This window comes from Mobula hypostoma, chromosome 23 (assembly GCF_963921235.1).
Source record: "Mobula hypostoma chromosome 23, sMobHyp1.1, whole genome shotgun sequence".
In the NCBI taxonomy this organism is placed as follows: Eukaryota; Metazoa; Chordata; class Chondrichthyes; order Myliobatiformes; family Myliobatidae; genus Mobula; species Mobula hypostoma.
In genome coordinates this window covers 10,519,424-10,533,341 of record NC_086119.1, presented here as the reverse complement: position 1 = coordinate 10,533,341, position 13,918 = coordinate 10,519,424, and the positions used below count along the sequence as shown (strand labels likewise).

Here is a 13,918-nt window from a genome sequence, read left to right as displayed (position 1 = left end):
TATCTTGAAAGTAGAACCATGGATTAATATTAAACGATTGGGAAATTCAATATGGCAAAGGATTTCTGAAGCAAACTTGGATAAACAAGGCACAGTTATCTGCGGGTAAAATAGGCACTTAATCAGAAGCAACACACATTTCACTCATACTGATAAAAAGAACTCCTCTCCTCCCCCACCCGGTAACCACAACAGCCCAACGTCAACACAGGAGGATTTGCAGATAGTGAAGATCTTGACAAACGCAATTCTGGAGAGGCTCCGCAAGTCGAACAGCATCTCCAAGGGGGAATAAACAGCCGACGTTCCGGACCCAGACCCGAACAATGATCCCATTGCGATGGCGGCTGCTGCGATTCTCGGCCGATTCGCACGACGCGCGGCGAGCCCCGCTCGAAAGGGCAGCTCGGAAGCACTAGCGGAGCCCTTCAGTATGAGGTGATGTCGGAGAGCATCGCGTCTGCGCTCCTATTTAAAGGCGGTAACTGAAGCAGTCGGCGAGCCCGTTATTTCTCCGGTTACTGGAGAACTAGGAAGATGAGCGAACCGCGGCGAGCAGCGTTCCCCGGTGTCACCCAGACCCCACTACTGAGGAAAATCAGAAGTTTGATCCCCCTTAACTGCTGGAAAGAAATAAAGGGTCTTTTCCGATTGGCCGCTCCAGTGGTAAGTTCATCTTCCCAAACGTGCGGCGCTTAAAGTTCACGTGATCGGATTCCCCGGAGAAAATATTACAATTTATCGGGGCGACGGCTCTCTAGGGAGTGGGAAAGAATGTCAGGATGTTCCTGGTGCTTCCCGGGTAATGAAATATTCTTTTGGAGTGTAGTGAATACAACTCGTGTGGTATGAACAGTAACTTAAAGAGCAGGTAATCCCTATTTAATAACAGCAGAGCATATTGAACTCAAGAGACGCTGCAGGTGCTGGAAATCTGGAGTTAACACACAGGATGTCGGGATCTTCTGCTACTGGAGAGGAAGGGGTCGGACTGGGTGAGGAAACCCCTCAGTTATTGTTGTCGGTTGTCACCCCAGAGGATGCTGTTAATGCGTAGGAATGTAAAAGAACGCTACTGAATGTAATACCTTTGCTCATTGCAGCCAAAAAGTTCTGTTCAAAAGTTCAAAGGAACAGCTAAACAAGCCTGATGCATTTTGGAAACAATTCCAATGGACTGATGAAGTTAAAATAGAACTTTTTGGCTGCATTGAGCAAAGGTATGATTGGAGAAAAAAGGGTGCAGAATTTCATGAAAGGAACACCTCTCCAACTGTTAAGCACCGGGGGTGGATCGATCATGCTTTGGGCTTGTGTTGCAGCCAGTGGCATGGGGAACATTTCACTGGTAGAGGGAAGAATGAATTCAATTAAATTCCAGCAAGTTCTGGAAGGAAACATCACACCATCTGTAAAAAAGCTGAAGATGAAAAGAGGATGGCTTCTACAACAGGATAATGATCCTAAACACACCTCAAAATCCACAATGGACTACCTCAAGAGGCGCAAGCTGAAGGTTTTGCCATGGCCCTCACAGTCCCCCGACCTAAGCATCATCGAAAATCTGTGGATTGACCTCAAAAGAGCAGTGCATGCAAGACGGCCCAAGAATCTCACAGAACTAGAAGCCTTTTGCAAGGAAGAATGGGCGAAAAATCCCCCAAACAAGAATTGAAAGACCCTTAGCTGGCTACAAAAAGTGTTTACAAGCTATGATACTTGCCAGAGGGGGTGTTACTGAGTACTGGCCATGCAGGGTGCCCAAACTTTTGATGAATAACCAAAGTGGGGTCTGGAGGAACATAGGACATAGAACAGTACATCACAATACAAGCCCTGCAGCCCACAATGTTAGAAACGTAGGTATCTCCAGCACATTACATGTCCTTCGGCCTATAATGTTGTGCCAATCATGTAAGGTAGTCTAGAAACTGCCTAGAATTTCCCTGCCGCATCACCCTCAATTTTTCTAAGCTCCGTGTACCTATTTCTCTTAAAAGACCCTATTTTATGCACCTACCACTCTCTGTGTGAAAAACTTACCTCTGACATCCCCTTTGTACCAGCTTCCAAGCACCTTAAAACTATGCCCCCTTGTTGTGCTGACCTTTTAACCTATTCCAAGATCCATCTAATGATTCCTTTCCACTTAGTATGGAAAACTAAGGTAACAATTTGCCATTGTAGACTGAATGGAATATTCTGCAAAAGGGTCGGAGAAGACACCAGTACAGTCATTAACATATGGGGAAAAGCACTACTGCTGGTAGAGGTGCTCACAGAATGTGTAGGAGAAATCAAAAGCATACAAGTGGACTGATTGACAGAACACCTCTGCTCAGTCCACAAGGGTGACCTGCTTCAATCTGCCATCTTAACAGCACTCTGATCATTGCAGGGAGCTCCATGTCATCTCAAGAACCAGCGCACCATCTTCTTGAATGGCATAGTACAGCTTTCCAGACTCAACATCCAGTTCAATAATTTCAGATAGCGTGCCATTCCAGCTTTGTCAGATAGCGCGCCATTCCAGTTTTGTCAGATAGCGCGTCATTCCAGCTTTGTCAGGTAGCACGCCAATCCAGCATTGTAAGTTAGCATTCCTTTCTTTTTCTTAAGAATATGGAACACAGAACATTACAGCACAGAACAGGCCCTTCAAACCACAATGTTATGCCAACCTCTTAACCTACTCCCAGATCAATCTATCCCTTCCCTCCCACTTAGCTCTTCATTTTTCCATTTTCTACTGGTGATTTCAGTCTTCATCCTTTGCCACCCTCTTCCAACTGACACCACCACACTATCACTCCTAGGTTCCACTTCATCCCCAAGACAAGAAGAATTTTAAGTTCTGGAGGAAGAAAGATGTAGAGAATAAACGAGGAGATCTGTTCCAAGGAACGAGAGGGGTACGACCATGCAGGGATAGGAAGTGAATGATGTGACCTTCAATGTGAAGTATCATTTAACCAGGAAGGAAGGAAGAATAAACACTGCTCTTACCAGCAGCAAACACGTATCAAGATTTTTAAAAATTATTGTCCTACTGAAAATGTATTTGTAATTTAGTCAACACACATCAAAGTTGCTGGTGAACGCAGCAGGCCATGCAGCATCTATAGGAAGAGGCGCAGTCGACGTTTCAGGCCGAGACCCTTCGTCAGGACTAACTGAAGGAAGAGTGAGTAAGGGATTTGAAAGCTGGAGGGGGAGGGGGAGATGCAAAATGATAGGAGAAGACAGGAGGGGGAGGGATAGAGCCGAGAGCTGGACAGGTGATAGGCAAAAGGGGATACGAGAGGATCATGGGACAGGAGGTCCAGGAAGAAAGACGGGGGGGGTGACCCAGAGGATGGGCAAGAGGTATATTCAGAGGGACAGAGGGAGAAAAAGGAGAGTGAGAGAAAGAATGTGTGCATAAAAAAGAGTAACAGATGGGGTACGAGGGGGAGGTGGGGCATTAGCGGAAGTTAGAGAAGTCAATGTTCATGCCATCAGGTTGGAGGCTACCCATAGGGAATATAAGGTGTTGTTCCTCCAACCTGAGTGTGGCTTCATCTTTACAGTAGAGGAGGCCGTGGATAGACATGTCAGAATGGGAATGGGATGTGGAATTGAAATGTGTGGCCACTGGGAGATCCTGCTTTCTCTGGCGGACAGAGCGTAGATGTTCAGCAAAGCGGTCTCCCAGTCTACGTCGGGTCTCACCAATATATAAAAGGCCACATCGGGAGCACCGGACGCAGTATATCACCCCAGTCGACTCACAGGTGAAGTGATGCCTCACCTGGAAGGACTGTTTGGGGCCCTGAATGGTGGTAAGGGAGGAAGTGTAAGGGCATGTGTAGCACTTGTTCCGCTTACACGGATAAGTGCCAGGAGGGAGATCAGTGGGGAGGGATGGGGGGGACGAATGGACAAGGGAGTTGTGTAGGGAGCGATCCCTGCGGAATGCAGAGAGAGGGGGGGAGGGAAAGATGTGCTTAGTGGTGGGATCCCGTTGGAGGTGGCGGAAGTTACGGAGAATAATATGTTGGACCCGGAGGCTGGTGGGGTGGTAGGTGAGGACCAGGGGAACCCTATTCCTAGTGGGGTGGTGGGAGGATGGAGTGAGAGCAGATGTACGTGAAATGGGGGAGATGCGTTTAAGAGCAGAGTTGATAGTGGAGGAAGGGAAGCCCCTTTCTTTAAAAAATGAAGACATCTCCCTCGTCCTAGAACGAAAAGCCTCATCCTGAGAGCAGATGCGGCGGAGACGGAGGAATTGCGAGAAGGGGATGGCGTTTTTGCAAGAGACAGGGTGAGAAGAGGAATAGTCCAGATAGCTGTGAGAGTCAGTAGGCTTATAGTAGACATCAGTGGATAAGCTGTCTCCAGAGACAGAGACAGAAAGATCTAGAAAGGGGAGGGAGGTGTCGGAAATGGACCAGGTAAACTTGAGGGCAGGGTGAAAGTTGGAGGCAAAGTTAATAAAGTCAACGAGTTCTGCATGCGTGCAGGAAGCAGCGCCAATGCAGTCGTCGATGTAGCGAAGGAAAAGTGGGGGGCAGATACCAGAATAGGTACGGAACATAGATTGTTCCACAAACCCAACAAAAAGGCAGGCATAGCTAGGACCCATACGGGTGCCCATAGCTACACCTTTAGTTTGGAGGAAATGGGAGGAGCAAAAGGAGAAATTATTAAGAGTAAGGACTAATTCTGCTAGACGGAGCAGAGTGGTGGTAGAGGGGAACTGATTAGGTCTGGAATCCAAAAAGAAGCGTAGAGCTTTGAGACCTTCCTGATGGGGGATGGAAGTATATAGGGACTGGACATCCATGGTGAAAATAGTTGATAGTGTGGGAGACAATGTCCTGGTGCTCCTTAGTGGGGTCACGATCGAGGGGTAAATAAGAGGAGGTATCCGCGAGTTGTCGCTGTGCCTCGGCAAGGTAGAGGTCAGTACGCCAGACTACAACAGCACCCCCCTTATCGGCGGGTTTAATAATAAGGTAGGATTAGTGCGGAGGGAATGGAGAGCAGAGCGTTCCGAAGGAGTGAGGTTGGAATGGGGACAATGTGCGGTGAAGTCGAGACGGTTGATGTCCCGTCGGCAGTTAGCGATAAAGAGATCCAGAGCAGGCAGAAGACCAGAGCGGGGTGTCCATGAAGAAGAGGAGGGTTGAAGACGGGAGAAGGGGTCATCGGTGGGGGTGGAAGAGTCCTTGCCGAAGAAGTAGGCTCGGAGACGGAGACGGCGGAAGAAAAGTTCCGCATCGTGGCGAACACGGAACTCGCTGAGGTGTGGGCGAAGGGGGACAAACGTGAGGACCTTACTGAGGACAGAGCGTTCTGCCTCCAACAGTTGAAGGTCGGAGGGGATGGTAAAGACCCGGCACGGATGAGAGCTGGGATCGGGGAGGGGGGAGGCTGGTGGTGTCAGTGGAGGGGGGAAAGTTGGGGTGAGAGGAAGATGGAGCCTCTGAGGGCCCAGGAGCTGACGGTGGGATCTGAGGAAGACGGGGCTGCGGAGTGGTGGTGGGGGAAGGGGAGACGGGAGTCACAACAGCAGCACATAAAGACCCGGCCTGGAGTTCAAGGCTGGAGTCGCAGTTGGTGGTTGAGCAATCACTTCAAATGTGTCCATGGTCGTTGCTGGAGTCCGGGTTTTGAATATGTCCTGAGGTGTTGGAGCCGCCGAGATCAATGGCAGGAGCCGCAATTGAAAGTTCATGCCTGCTAGCGTCGGGGCCGGCAGGCTCTGGAGTCCGTAGATGTAAGATCTTAAGATCGCAAGATCCAGATCTCGGCGGCTCCAACACCTCAGGACATATTCAAAACCCGGACTCCAGCAACGACCATGGACACATTTGAAGTGATTGCTCAACCACCAACTGCGACTCCAGCCTTGAACTCCAGGCCGGGTCTTTATGTGCTGCTGTTGTGACTCCCGTCTCCCCTTCCCCCACCACCACTCCGCAGCCCCGACTTCCTCAGATCCCACCGTCAGCTCCTGGGCCCTCAGAGGCTCCATCTTCCTCTCACCCCAACCCTCCCCTCTCCACTGACACCCCCAGCCTCCCCCATCCCCCCTCTGATCCCAGCTCTCATCCGTGCCGGGTCTTTACCATCCCCTCCGACCTTCAACTGTTGGAGGCAGAGCGCTCTGTCCTCAGTAAGGTCCTCACGTTTGTCCCCCTTCGCCCACACCTCAGCGAGTTCCGTGTTCGCCACGATGCGGAACTTTTCTTCCGCCGTCTCCGTCTCCGAGCCTACTTCTTCGGCAAGGACTCTTCCACCCCCACCGATGACCCCTTCTCCCGTCTTCAACCCTCCTCTTCTTCATGGACACCCCGCTCTGGTCTTCTGCCTGCTCTGGATCTCTTTATTGCCAACTGCCGACGGGACATCAACCGTCTCGACTTCACCGCACCTTGTCCCCATTCCAACCTCACTCCTTCGGAACGCTCTGCTCTCCACTCCCTCCGCACTAATCCTAACCTTATTATTAAACCCGCTGATAAGGGGGGTGCTGTTGTAGTCTGGCGTACTGACCTCTACCTTGCCGAGGCACAGCGACAACTCGCGGATACCTCCTCTTATTTACCCCTCGATCGTGACCCCACTAAGGAGCACCAGGCCATTGTCTCCCACACCATCACCGACTTTATCCGCTCAGGGGTTCTCCCATCCACTGCTACCAACCTTATAGTTCCCACACCCCGCACTTCCCGTTTCTACCTCCTACCCAAGATCCACAAACCTGCCTGTCCTGGCCGACCTATTGTCTCAGCTTGCTCCTGCCCCACCGAACTCGTTTCTGCATACCTCGACACTGTTTTATCCCCCCTTGTTCAATCCCTTCCCACCTATGTTCGTGACACTTCTCACGCTCTTAAACTTTTCGATGATTTTAAGTTCCCTGGCCCCCACCGCTTTGATGTCCAGTCCCTATATACTTCCATCCCCCATCAGGAAGGTCTCAAAGCTCTACGCTTCTTTTTGGATTCCAGACCTAATCAGTTCCCCTCTACCACCACTCTGCTCCGTCTAGCGGAATTAGTCCTTACTCTTAATAATTTCTCCTTTTGCTCCTCCCATTTCCTCCAAACTAAAGGTGTAGCTATGGGCACCCGTATGGGTCCTAGCTATGCCTGCCTTTTTGTTGGGTTTGTGGAACAATCTATGTTCCGTACCTATTCTGGTATCTGTCCCCCACTTTTCCTTCGCTACATCGACGACTGCATTGGCGCTGCTTCCTGCACGCATGCAGAACTCGTTGACTTTATTAACTTTGCCTCCAACTTTCACCCTGCCCTCAAGTTTACCTGGTCCATTTCCGACACCTCCCTCCCCTTTCTAGATCTTTCTGTCTCTGTCTCTGGAGACAGCTTATCCACTGATGTCTACTATAAGCCTACTGACTCTCACAGCTATCTGGACTATTCCTCTTCTCACCCTGTCTCTTGCAAAAACGCCATCCCCTTCTCGCAATTCCTCCGTCTCCGCCGCATCTGCTCTCAGGATGAGGCTTTTCGTTCTAGGACGAGGGAGATGTCTTCATTTTTTAAAGAAAGGGGCTTCCCTTCCTCCACTATCAACTCTGCTCTTAAACGCATCTCCCCCATTTCACGTACATCTGCTCTCACTCCATCCTCCCACCACCCCACTAGGAATAGGGTTCCCCTGGTCCTCACCTACCACCCCACCAGCCTCCGGGTCCAACATATTATTCTCCGTAACTTCCGCCACCTCCAACGGGATCCCACCACTAAGCACATCTTTCCCTCCCCCCTCTCTCTGCATTCCGCAGGGATCGCTCCCTACACAACTCCCTTGTCCATTCGTCCCCCCCATCCCTCCCCACTGATCTCCCTCCTGGCACTTATCCGTGTAAGCGGAACAAGTGCTACACATGCCCTTACACTTCCTCCCTTACCACCATTCAGGGCCCCAAACAGTCCTTCCAGGTGAGACATCACTTCACCTGTGAGTCGACTGGGGTGATATACTGCGTCCGGTGCTCCCGATGTGGCCTTTTATATATTGGTGAGACCCGACGCAGACTGGGAGACCGCTTTGCTGAACATCTACGCTCTGTCCGCCAGAGAAAGCAGGATCTCCCAGTGGCCACACATTTCAATTCCACATCCCATTCCCATTCTGACATGTCTATCCACGGCCTCCTCTACTGTAAAGATGAAGCCACACTCAGGTTGGAGGAACAACACCTTATATTCCCTATGGGTAGCCTCCAACCTGATGGCATGAACATTGACTTCTCTAACTTCCGCTAGGCCCCACCTCCCCCTCGTACCCCATCTGTTACTCTTTTTTATGCACACATTCTTTCTCTCACTCTCCTTTTTCTCCCTCTGTCCCTCTGAATATACCTCTTGCCCATCCTCTGGGTCACCCCCCCGTCTTTCTTCCTGGACCTCCTGTCCCATGATCCTCTCGTATCCCCTTTTGCCTATCACCTGTCCAGCTCTCGGCTCTATCCCTCCCCCTCCTGTCTTCTCCTATCATTTTGCATCTCCCCCTCCCCCTCCAGCTTTCAAATCCCTTACTCACTCTTCCTTCAGTTAGTCCTGACGAAGGGTCTCGGCCTGAAACGTCGACTGCGCCTCTTCCTACAGATGCTGCTTGGCCTGCTGCGTTCACCAGCAACTTTGATGTATGTTGCTTGAATTTCCAGCATCTGCAGAATTCCTGTTGTTTTTGTAATTTAGTGATGGGTTACCAGGAGTTATGATCTTGTACTCCAGTTTATCTGTAGTTTTTAAACTTTATTCTGCATTCTGTTATTGTTTTGGCTTGTACCATCTCTCTATGCACTGTATAATGATCTGATCTGTATGAACAGTTTGCAAGACAAGCTTTTCACTGTATCTCAGTACATGTGACAATAATTATCCAATTTCAATTCTAGTATAACTTACTAACTTGCTGCCCATTATGCTGCTAGCGTTTATGGCAGCAATGAAGGTCCGTCACCTCTGGCAGCATTCAGGGCTTCCTTCATCATGTCAGTAGCTTCCTCTCAGTTGTCACTACTGTCAGTCACATAAGTCCCGGGTGGAGACTCAGGAATACCATCGCACTCAGATGTATAACGATTCTTCATTGCTGTTTCCGATACAGCCCTGACGTGAACCTCCAAACCTGGAGGACCGGTGGACCACTCTGAATCTGGTTTCTACTCTTTGACCTGTTTGGCATGGGTGACCCTACCAAGAGCCAAAGCACAAGGCCCTGATTGTAGCCAACATCGCTCTCTGGGTCATTGAGACATGCACGGCAAGGTTGTGGTCCTGTTGGAGGAATTCAAGTTTTGGATAATGGTTACTGAGACTGGAGTAAAGTGAACTAACTGGGAATTTAGAGTGATAGAGCACTACAGCCCATCTAGACCACACCGGCCATTTCTCTTTCCTAGTCCCTACCTGAACCTGGACCACAGCTGTCCACATCCATGTACCTATCCAAACTTCTCTTAAATGTTGCATTCGAACCCACATCCACCACTTCTGCCAGCAGCTCATTCCACACTCTCACCACCCTCTGAGTGAAGAGTTTCCCCCTTGGGTCCCCCTTAACTATTTCACCTTTCACCCAAAACCATGACCTCTATTCTAGTCTGACCCAACCTGAAGGAGAAAAGACAATTTGTTGAAATCGTCTAGCCTAGAAATTATAAAGGTATAGAGAGAAGTCTTCGTCAGTGACACTGGGAGAAAAAATGATAATCTAAATGTCCTTAAAATCCAGCTTTTTGACCTAAGTTTTATCAAATCCCTTCACACCTCTTTATGTAGTTATGGGTCAACTTTGCAAAATTGTTAAATGTAAACTTTAAGGAAAAGCTGATACTGTGGCAAAGGAAGGTTGCACCTACCAAATATTGGAAGGCTTAGTAGATGTAGAGAGAATGTTTCCCATAGTGGGGGAGTCTTGGACCAGAGGGCACAGCCTCAGAGTATAAGGAGGTCCTTTAGAACAGAGATGAGGGGGAATTTCTTTAAACAGAGGGTGGTGATATAGAAGAAATATATCTTCTATATTTAATACAAGAACCTCTGTATTAAATATACCCATGGAGGCCAAGTCATTGGGTATATTTAATACAGAGGTTCTTGATTAGTAAGGGCATCAAAGGTTACGGGGGTAAAGCAGGAGAATGGATTGAGGGAGATAATGAATCAGACATGACGGAATAGCCATGATACAGACTGGATGAGCTGCGTGGCCTAACTCTCTTCATGTATTTTGGTCTTATGGAAGAAGAGGGTTGTCACAGTCTAACATCAGTGCATTTGCAAAGCCTGAGCTGTTTAGATGGATTGATAATGTCTCACCCGTAATCTATATTCCAGTGAATTGGGACACGTCCAGACGAGAACATTGATGGTTTGTTGATGTTTTACCTGTGCTCAATATCAAGACATCAATACTCCGGGTAATTGGGGTACATCAGGACTAGTCCATTTTGGCCCAATTAAGCAGCTACCCCAATTAGCCGGTTTCATAGAAATAGTTTGAAAGGGTATAAAAAAGTATAAACTACGTTTAACTGAATAACACATTATGTATTTAACTGAAATACAGAACAAATTAGAACATTGCTACTACTACTACTAGAGTACTATAAAACTGGATTAGTTTCTGATACTTAATTGAGTTCTCGCTGGAGGAATTCATAGAGTGTATGTTACCGTGTTCTTTTGATTGACTATAAATGAACAAAATCAGTGCAGACACCTAGTTCAGATAACGGACTGCTTTCGTTGCCTTCCTGAATGAAGTAATGTCGTAATCCAGCAATAAATTTCTGGGCATCCTGCGTAGTCACTAGCACAAGTTCAGATGTGTCAACTTCATCACTTCCCTCATCTTCATATTTCCTGCTTTTTGAATCAGCGTCTGTCTGCCCAAGTGGATAACATAACACAGGCAGGCACAACTGATTCTATTTTAAAAATTGCGCACTCTAAGCACAAACAGTGTCAAATGGCCACACAAGTGCACGTGACTGACGTACCTGCTGATTACGTTGTTCAGCTCCTCCAGTGCCCACTTGACACCAGCCAGTGGAAAGTAAACCGCTACCGGGACGATGGTGGAAAGTATACCAGAAAACTCCCTTGGCAGATAAAATGGACAACGTTTGACCGCCAATCCCTGCAGTATCTAGTGACCCCGTGATCTCTGTCTCAGAGGCCTACGTCAGGACGTCTTTTCAAGAGGGTGAACCCCCGCAAGGCAGCAGACCCTGATGGTGTACCTCGGAAAACCTGTGCCAACCAACTGCCAGGAGTGTTCAAGGGCATCTTCAATATCTCACTGCTGCAGTCGGAGGCTGCCACCTGCTTCAAAAGGGCGATGATCATACCAGTGCCCAGGAAGAGCAGGGTGAGCAGCCTCACTGAGTATCACCCAGTGACCCTCACATCTACTGGGATGAAGTGCTTTGAGAGGCTGGTCATGGCTAGAATCAACTCCTGCCTTAGCAAAGACCTGGACCCGCTAGCAATTTACCTATCTCCACAATATGAACACTACCTCAGTACTTTCCTTGTATATACTTAATGTAATATATAGTTTTTATTATGTTTTCTTTCCTTGTATATATTTAATGTAATATATAGTTTTTATTATTATGTTTGCAATGTACTGCTGCCACAAAACAAGAAATTTTACAATATACGCCAGTGATACTAAACTTGATTCTGAGTCTGAAACTGTTTGACAACAGTCTCCTGTCCCAAATTAAGTGGAATAATGTCCCAGATAAACAAAGGGATTTCCTGGTTATTTTATTGATTAGATTTTGTTCTCTAGGCATTGTCCAAATAAGCGGCTGTCCTGATTAACCAATGGCCCAATTACCCAAAATCAACTTGTATCAATATATAACAATCCTGTGGCCGTAGGGCAATTTAGAACTCACCTATTCTCACTAAAGCAGAATCGGTCCATCTGCCTTCACTGAGTGAGCATAGATTTTCCAAAATTTAGGAGACTGCAAGGTGATATGGATTTGTAGGATGCTATGTTTTAGTAAGATCGTGGGGTGGCAGGGTGGAGATACGTCTCTCCCAAAGGAGGTGTAAGGCGCTCCTTCCCTCAGCTAGCCTGTAGGTCACCCTTGGGCAAGGTGTAGCCCCCCCCACCCCTGATCAGGGTCACGTGAAGCCATGCATGGGTAGGTAACTCCTTCACGGTCAGGAAATGGAACGAGGTGCCAGAGGAAGTAGGTAGAATAACAACATTTGAAAGACGCTTGGGCAGGTATGTGGACGAGAAAGCTTTAGATCAGGGTTCCCAACCTTTTTTATGCTGCAGACCCCTACATTCTGAGGGGTCCATGAACCCCAGGTTGGGTACCCCTGGTTTGGAGTGATATGGGCCAAATGTGGAAAAATGGGGCTAGCTTAAACAGGCATTTTAGTCAGCATGGAAAAGATGGGCCAAATGGCCTGTTTCCACATTGCATTACTATATTTCTCTCTGATGCTCTAAATGGCGATATTAAAACATGTATAAAACTTTTGGCACAGTAACTTCAAAATCAAATTTACTATCAAAGTATGTATATGTTATCATGTACTACCTTGAGATTCATTGCCTTGTGGGCATTTACAGGAAAATAAATAAATATGATAGAATTTTTTAAAACTATACATAAAGACTGACAAAGAACCAATGTGCAAAAGAAGACAAACTATGCAAATACAAACATAAAACTGAAGAACACGAGTTGTCAAGAGTTTTTGAAAGTGAGCCTGTAGGTTGTGGAATCGGTCCAGTGCTCAGGCGAGTGAAGTTATCCATGCTTGCTCAGGAGCCTGATGGTTGTGGGGTAACGTGAGGTGTGAGGCCAACCACGGCTGACGACCTCATCTGCCCGAAGCGACTGGTTTTAAGGTGCCAGTAACCCGCCTTTGCCCCTTCTCCGGTCAGTAGAAATGGTTCCACCAGGCTTAGTAGCTAAGCCACATGGGAAGGCCAGGAGCTGTGTGGTAATAGCTGTTCTTGAGCCTAAGGCTCATGGACCACCTGCCCAATGATGGTAGTGAGCAGTGGCCATGGTCCATAATGAGGGATACTGCGTCCTCGTGCCAGTACTCCATGTAAATCTGCTCAATGGAGGCAAGAGCTTTGCCTGTGATGGACTGGGCTGTATCCACCACCTTCTGTAGACTTTACCATTCCTGGGCGCTGGTGTTTCCATATCAGTTCATATACTTTGAACAACTTCAAATAACTTGGAATAACTTGATTTGAAAATTTACCTTTAGAAAGATGAGAGGAAACTTGACACAGTTGTGTAAGTTGATAAGAGGTGTAGTTCGAGCGGATACCCAGAGATTTTTTTTTCCCCCAGCATGGAAATGGCTAATACGAGGGAGCCTAATTTTGAGGTGATTGGAGGAAAGTCTGGGGGGATGTTAAAGGTACGTTTTTTTACACAGAGAGTGGTGAGCACAAGAAATGTGGTGGTGACAGAGCCAGATCCAGTAGGGACATTTAACAAACACTTATGCAGGCACATTGATGTGAGAAAAGTGGAGGGCTGTGTAAGAGGGAAGGGTTACATTGACCTTAGGGTAGGTTAAAAGGTCAGCACAATATTGTGGGCCAATGGGCCTGTTCTGTGCTGTATTGTCCTATGTTCAATGCTCTAGTTACAGCAGGCTCTCGTTTAGTGAGAGAGTTGTCTCCAGCTGAGGTCAGTACCCTCTTCCTCTGAGTTTGAGGGGCATTGTGACCTGCAGTTCTCCACATGGCCACTAGGGGTCAGGCGAGGGAGGGATTTGGTGGCCTGCACTGACAGCTATCTATCTATCTAATATACTACTAAAATTTTCATGCTCTGTTTGTCTGTTTGTGGCCTCCAATTAGCCCAAACGGTGCATTACAGCGCCCACTT

General features: G+C 47.9%; 1 protein-coding gene across 5 annotated transcripts in view; it reads left to right on the top strand.

Annotated features, from left to right (window-relative positions):
• The first annotated feature begins 207 nt into the window (after nt 1-207).
• LOC134336872 (multidrug and toxin extrusion protein 1-like) overlaps nt 208-13,918 on the top strand; it is a 75,665-nt gene continuing 61,954 nt past the window's right edge. For all 5 annotated transcript variants that reach the window (XM_063031467.1, XM_063031465.1, XM_063031466.1 and 2 more), the window contains exon 1: nt 208-666. In XM_063031467.1, the coding sequence (XP_062887537.1) occupies nt 538-666 (129 nt within the window). In that variant the 5' untranslated portion in view covers nt 208-537. The remainder of the gene's footprint in view (nt 667-13,918) is intronic.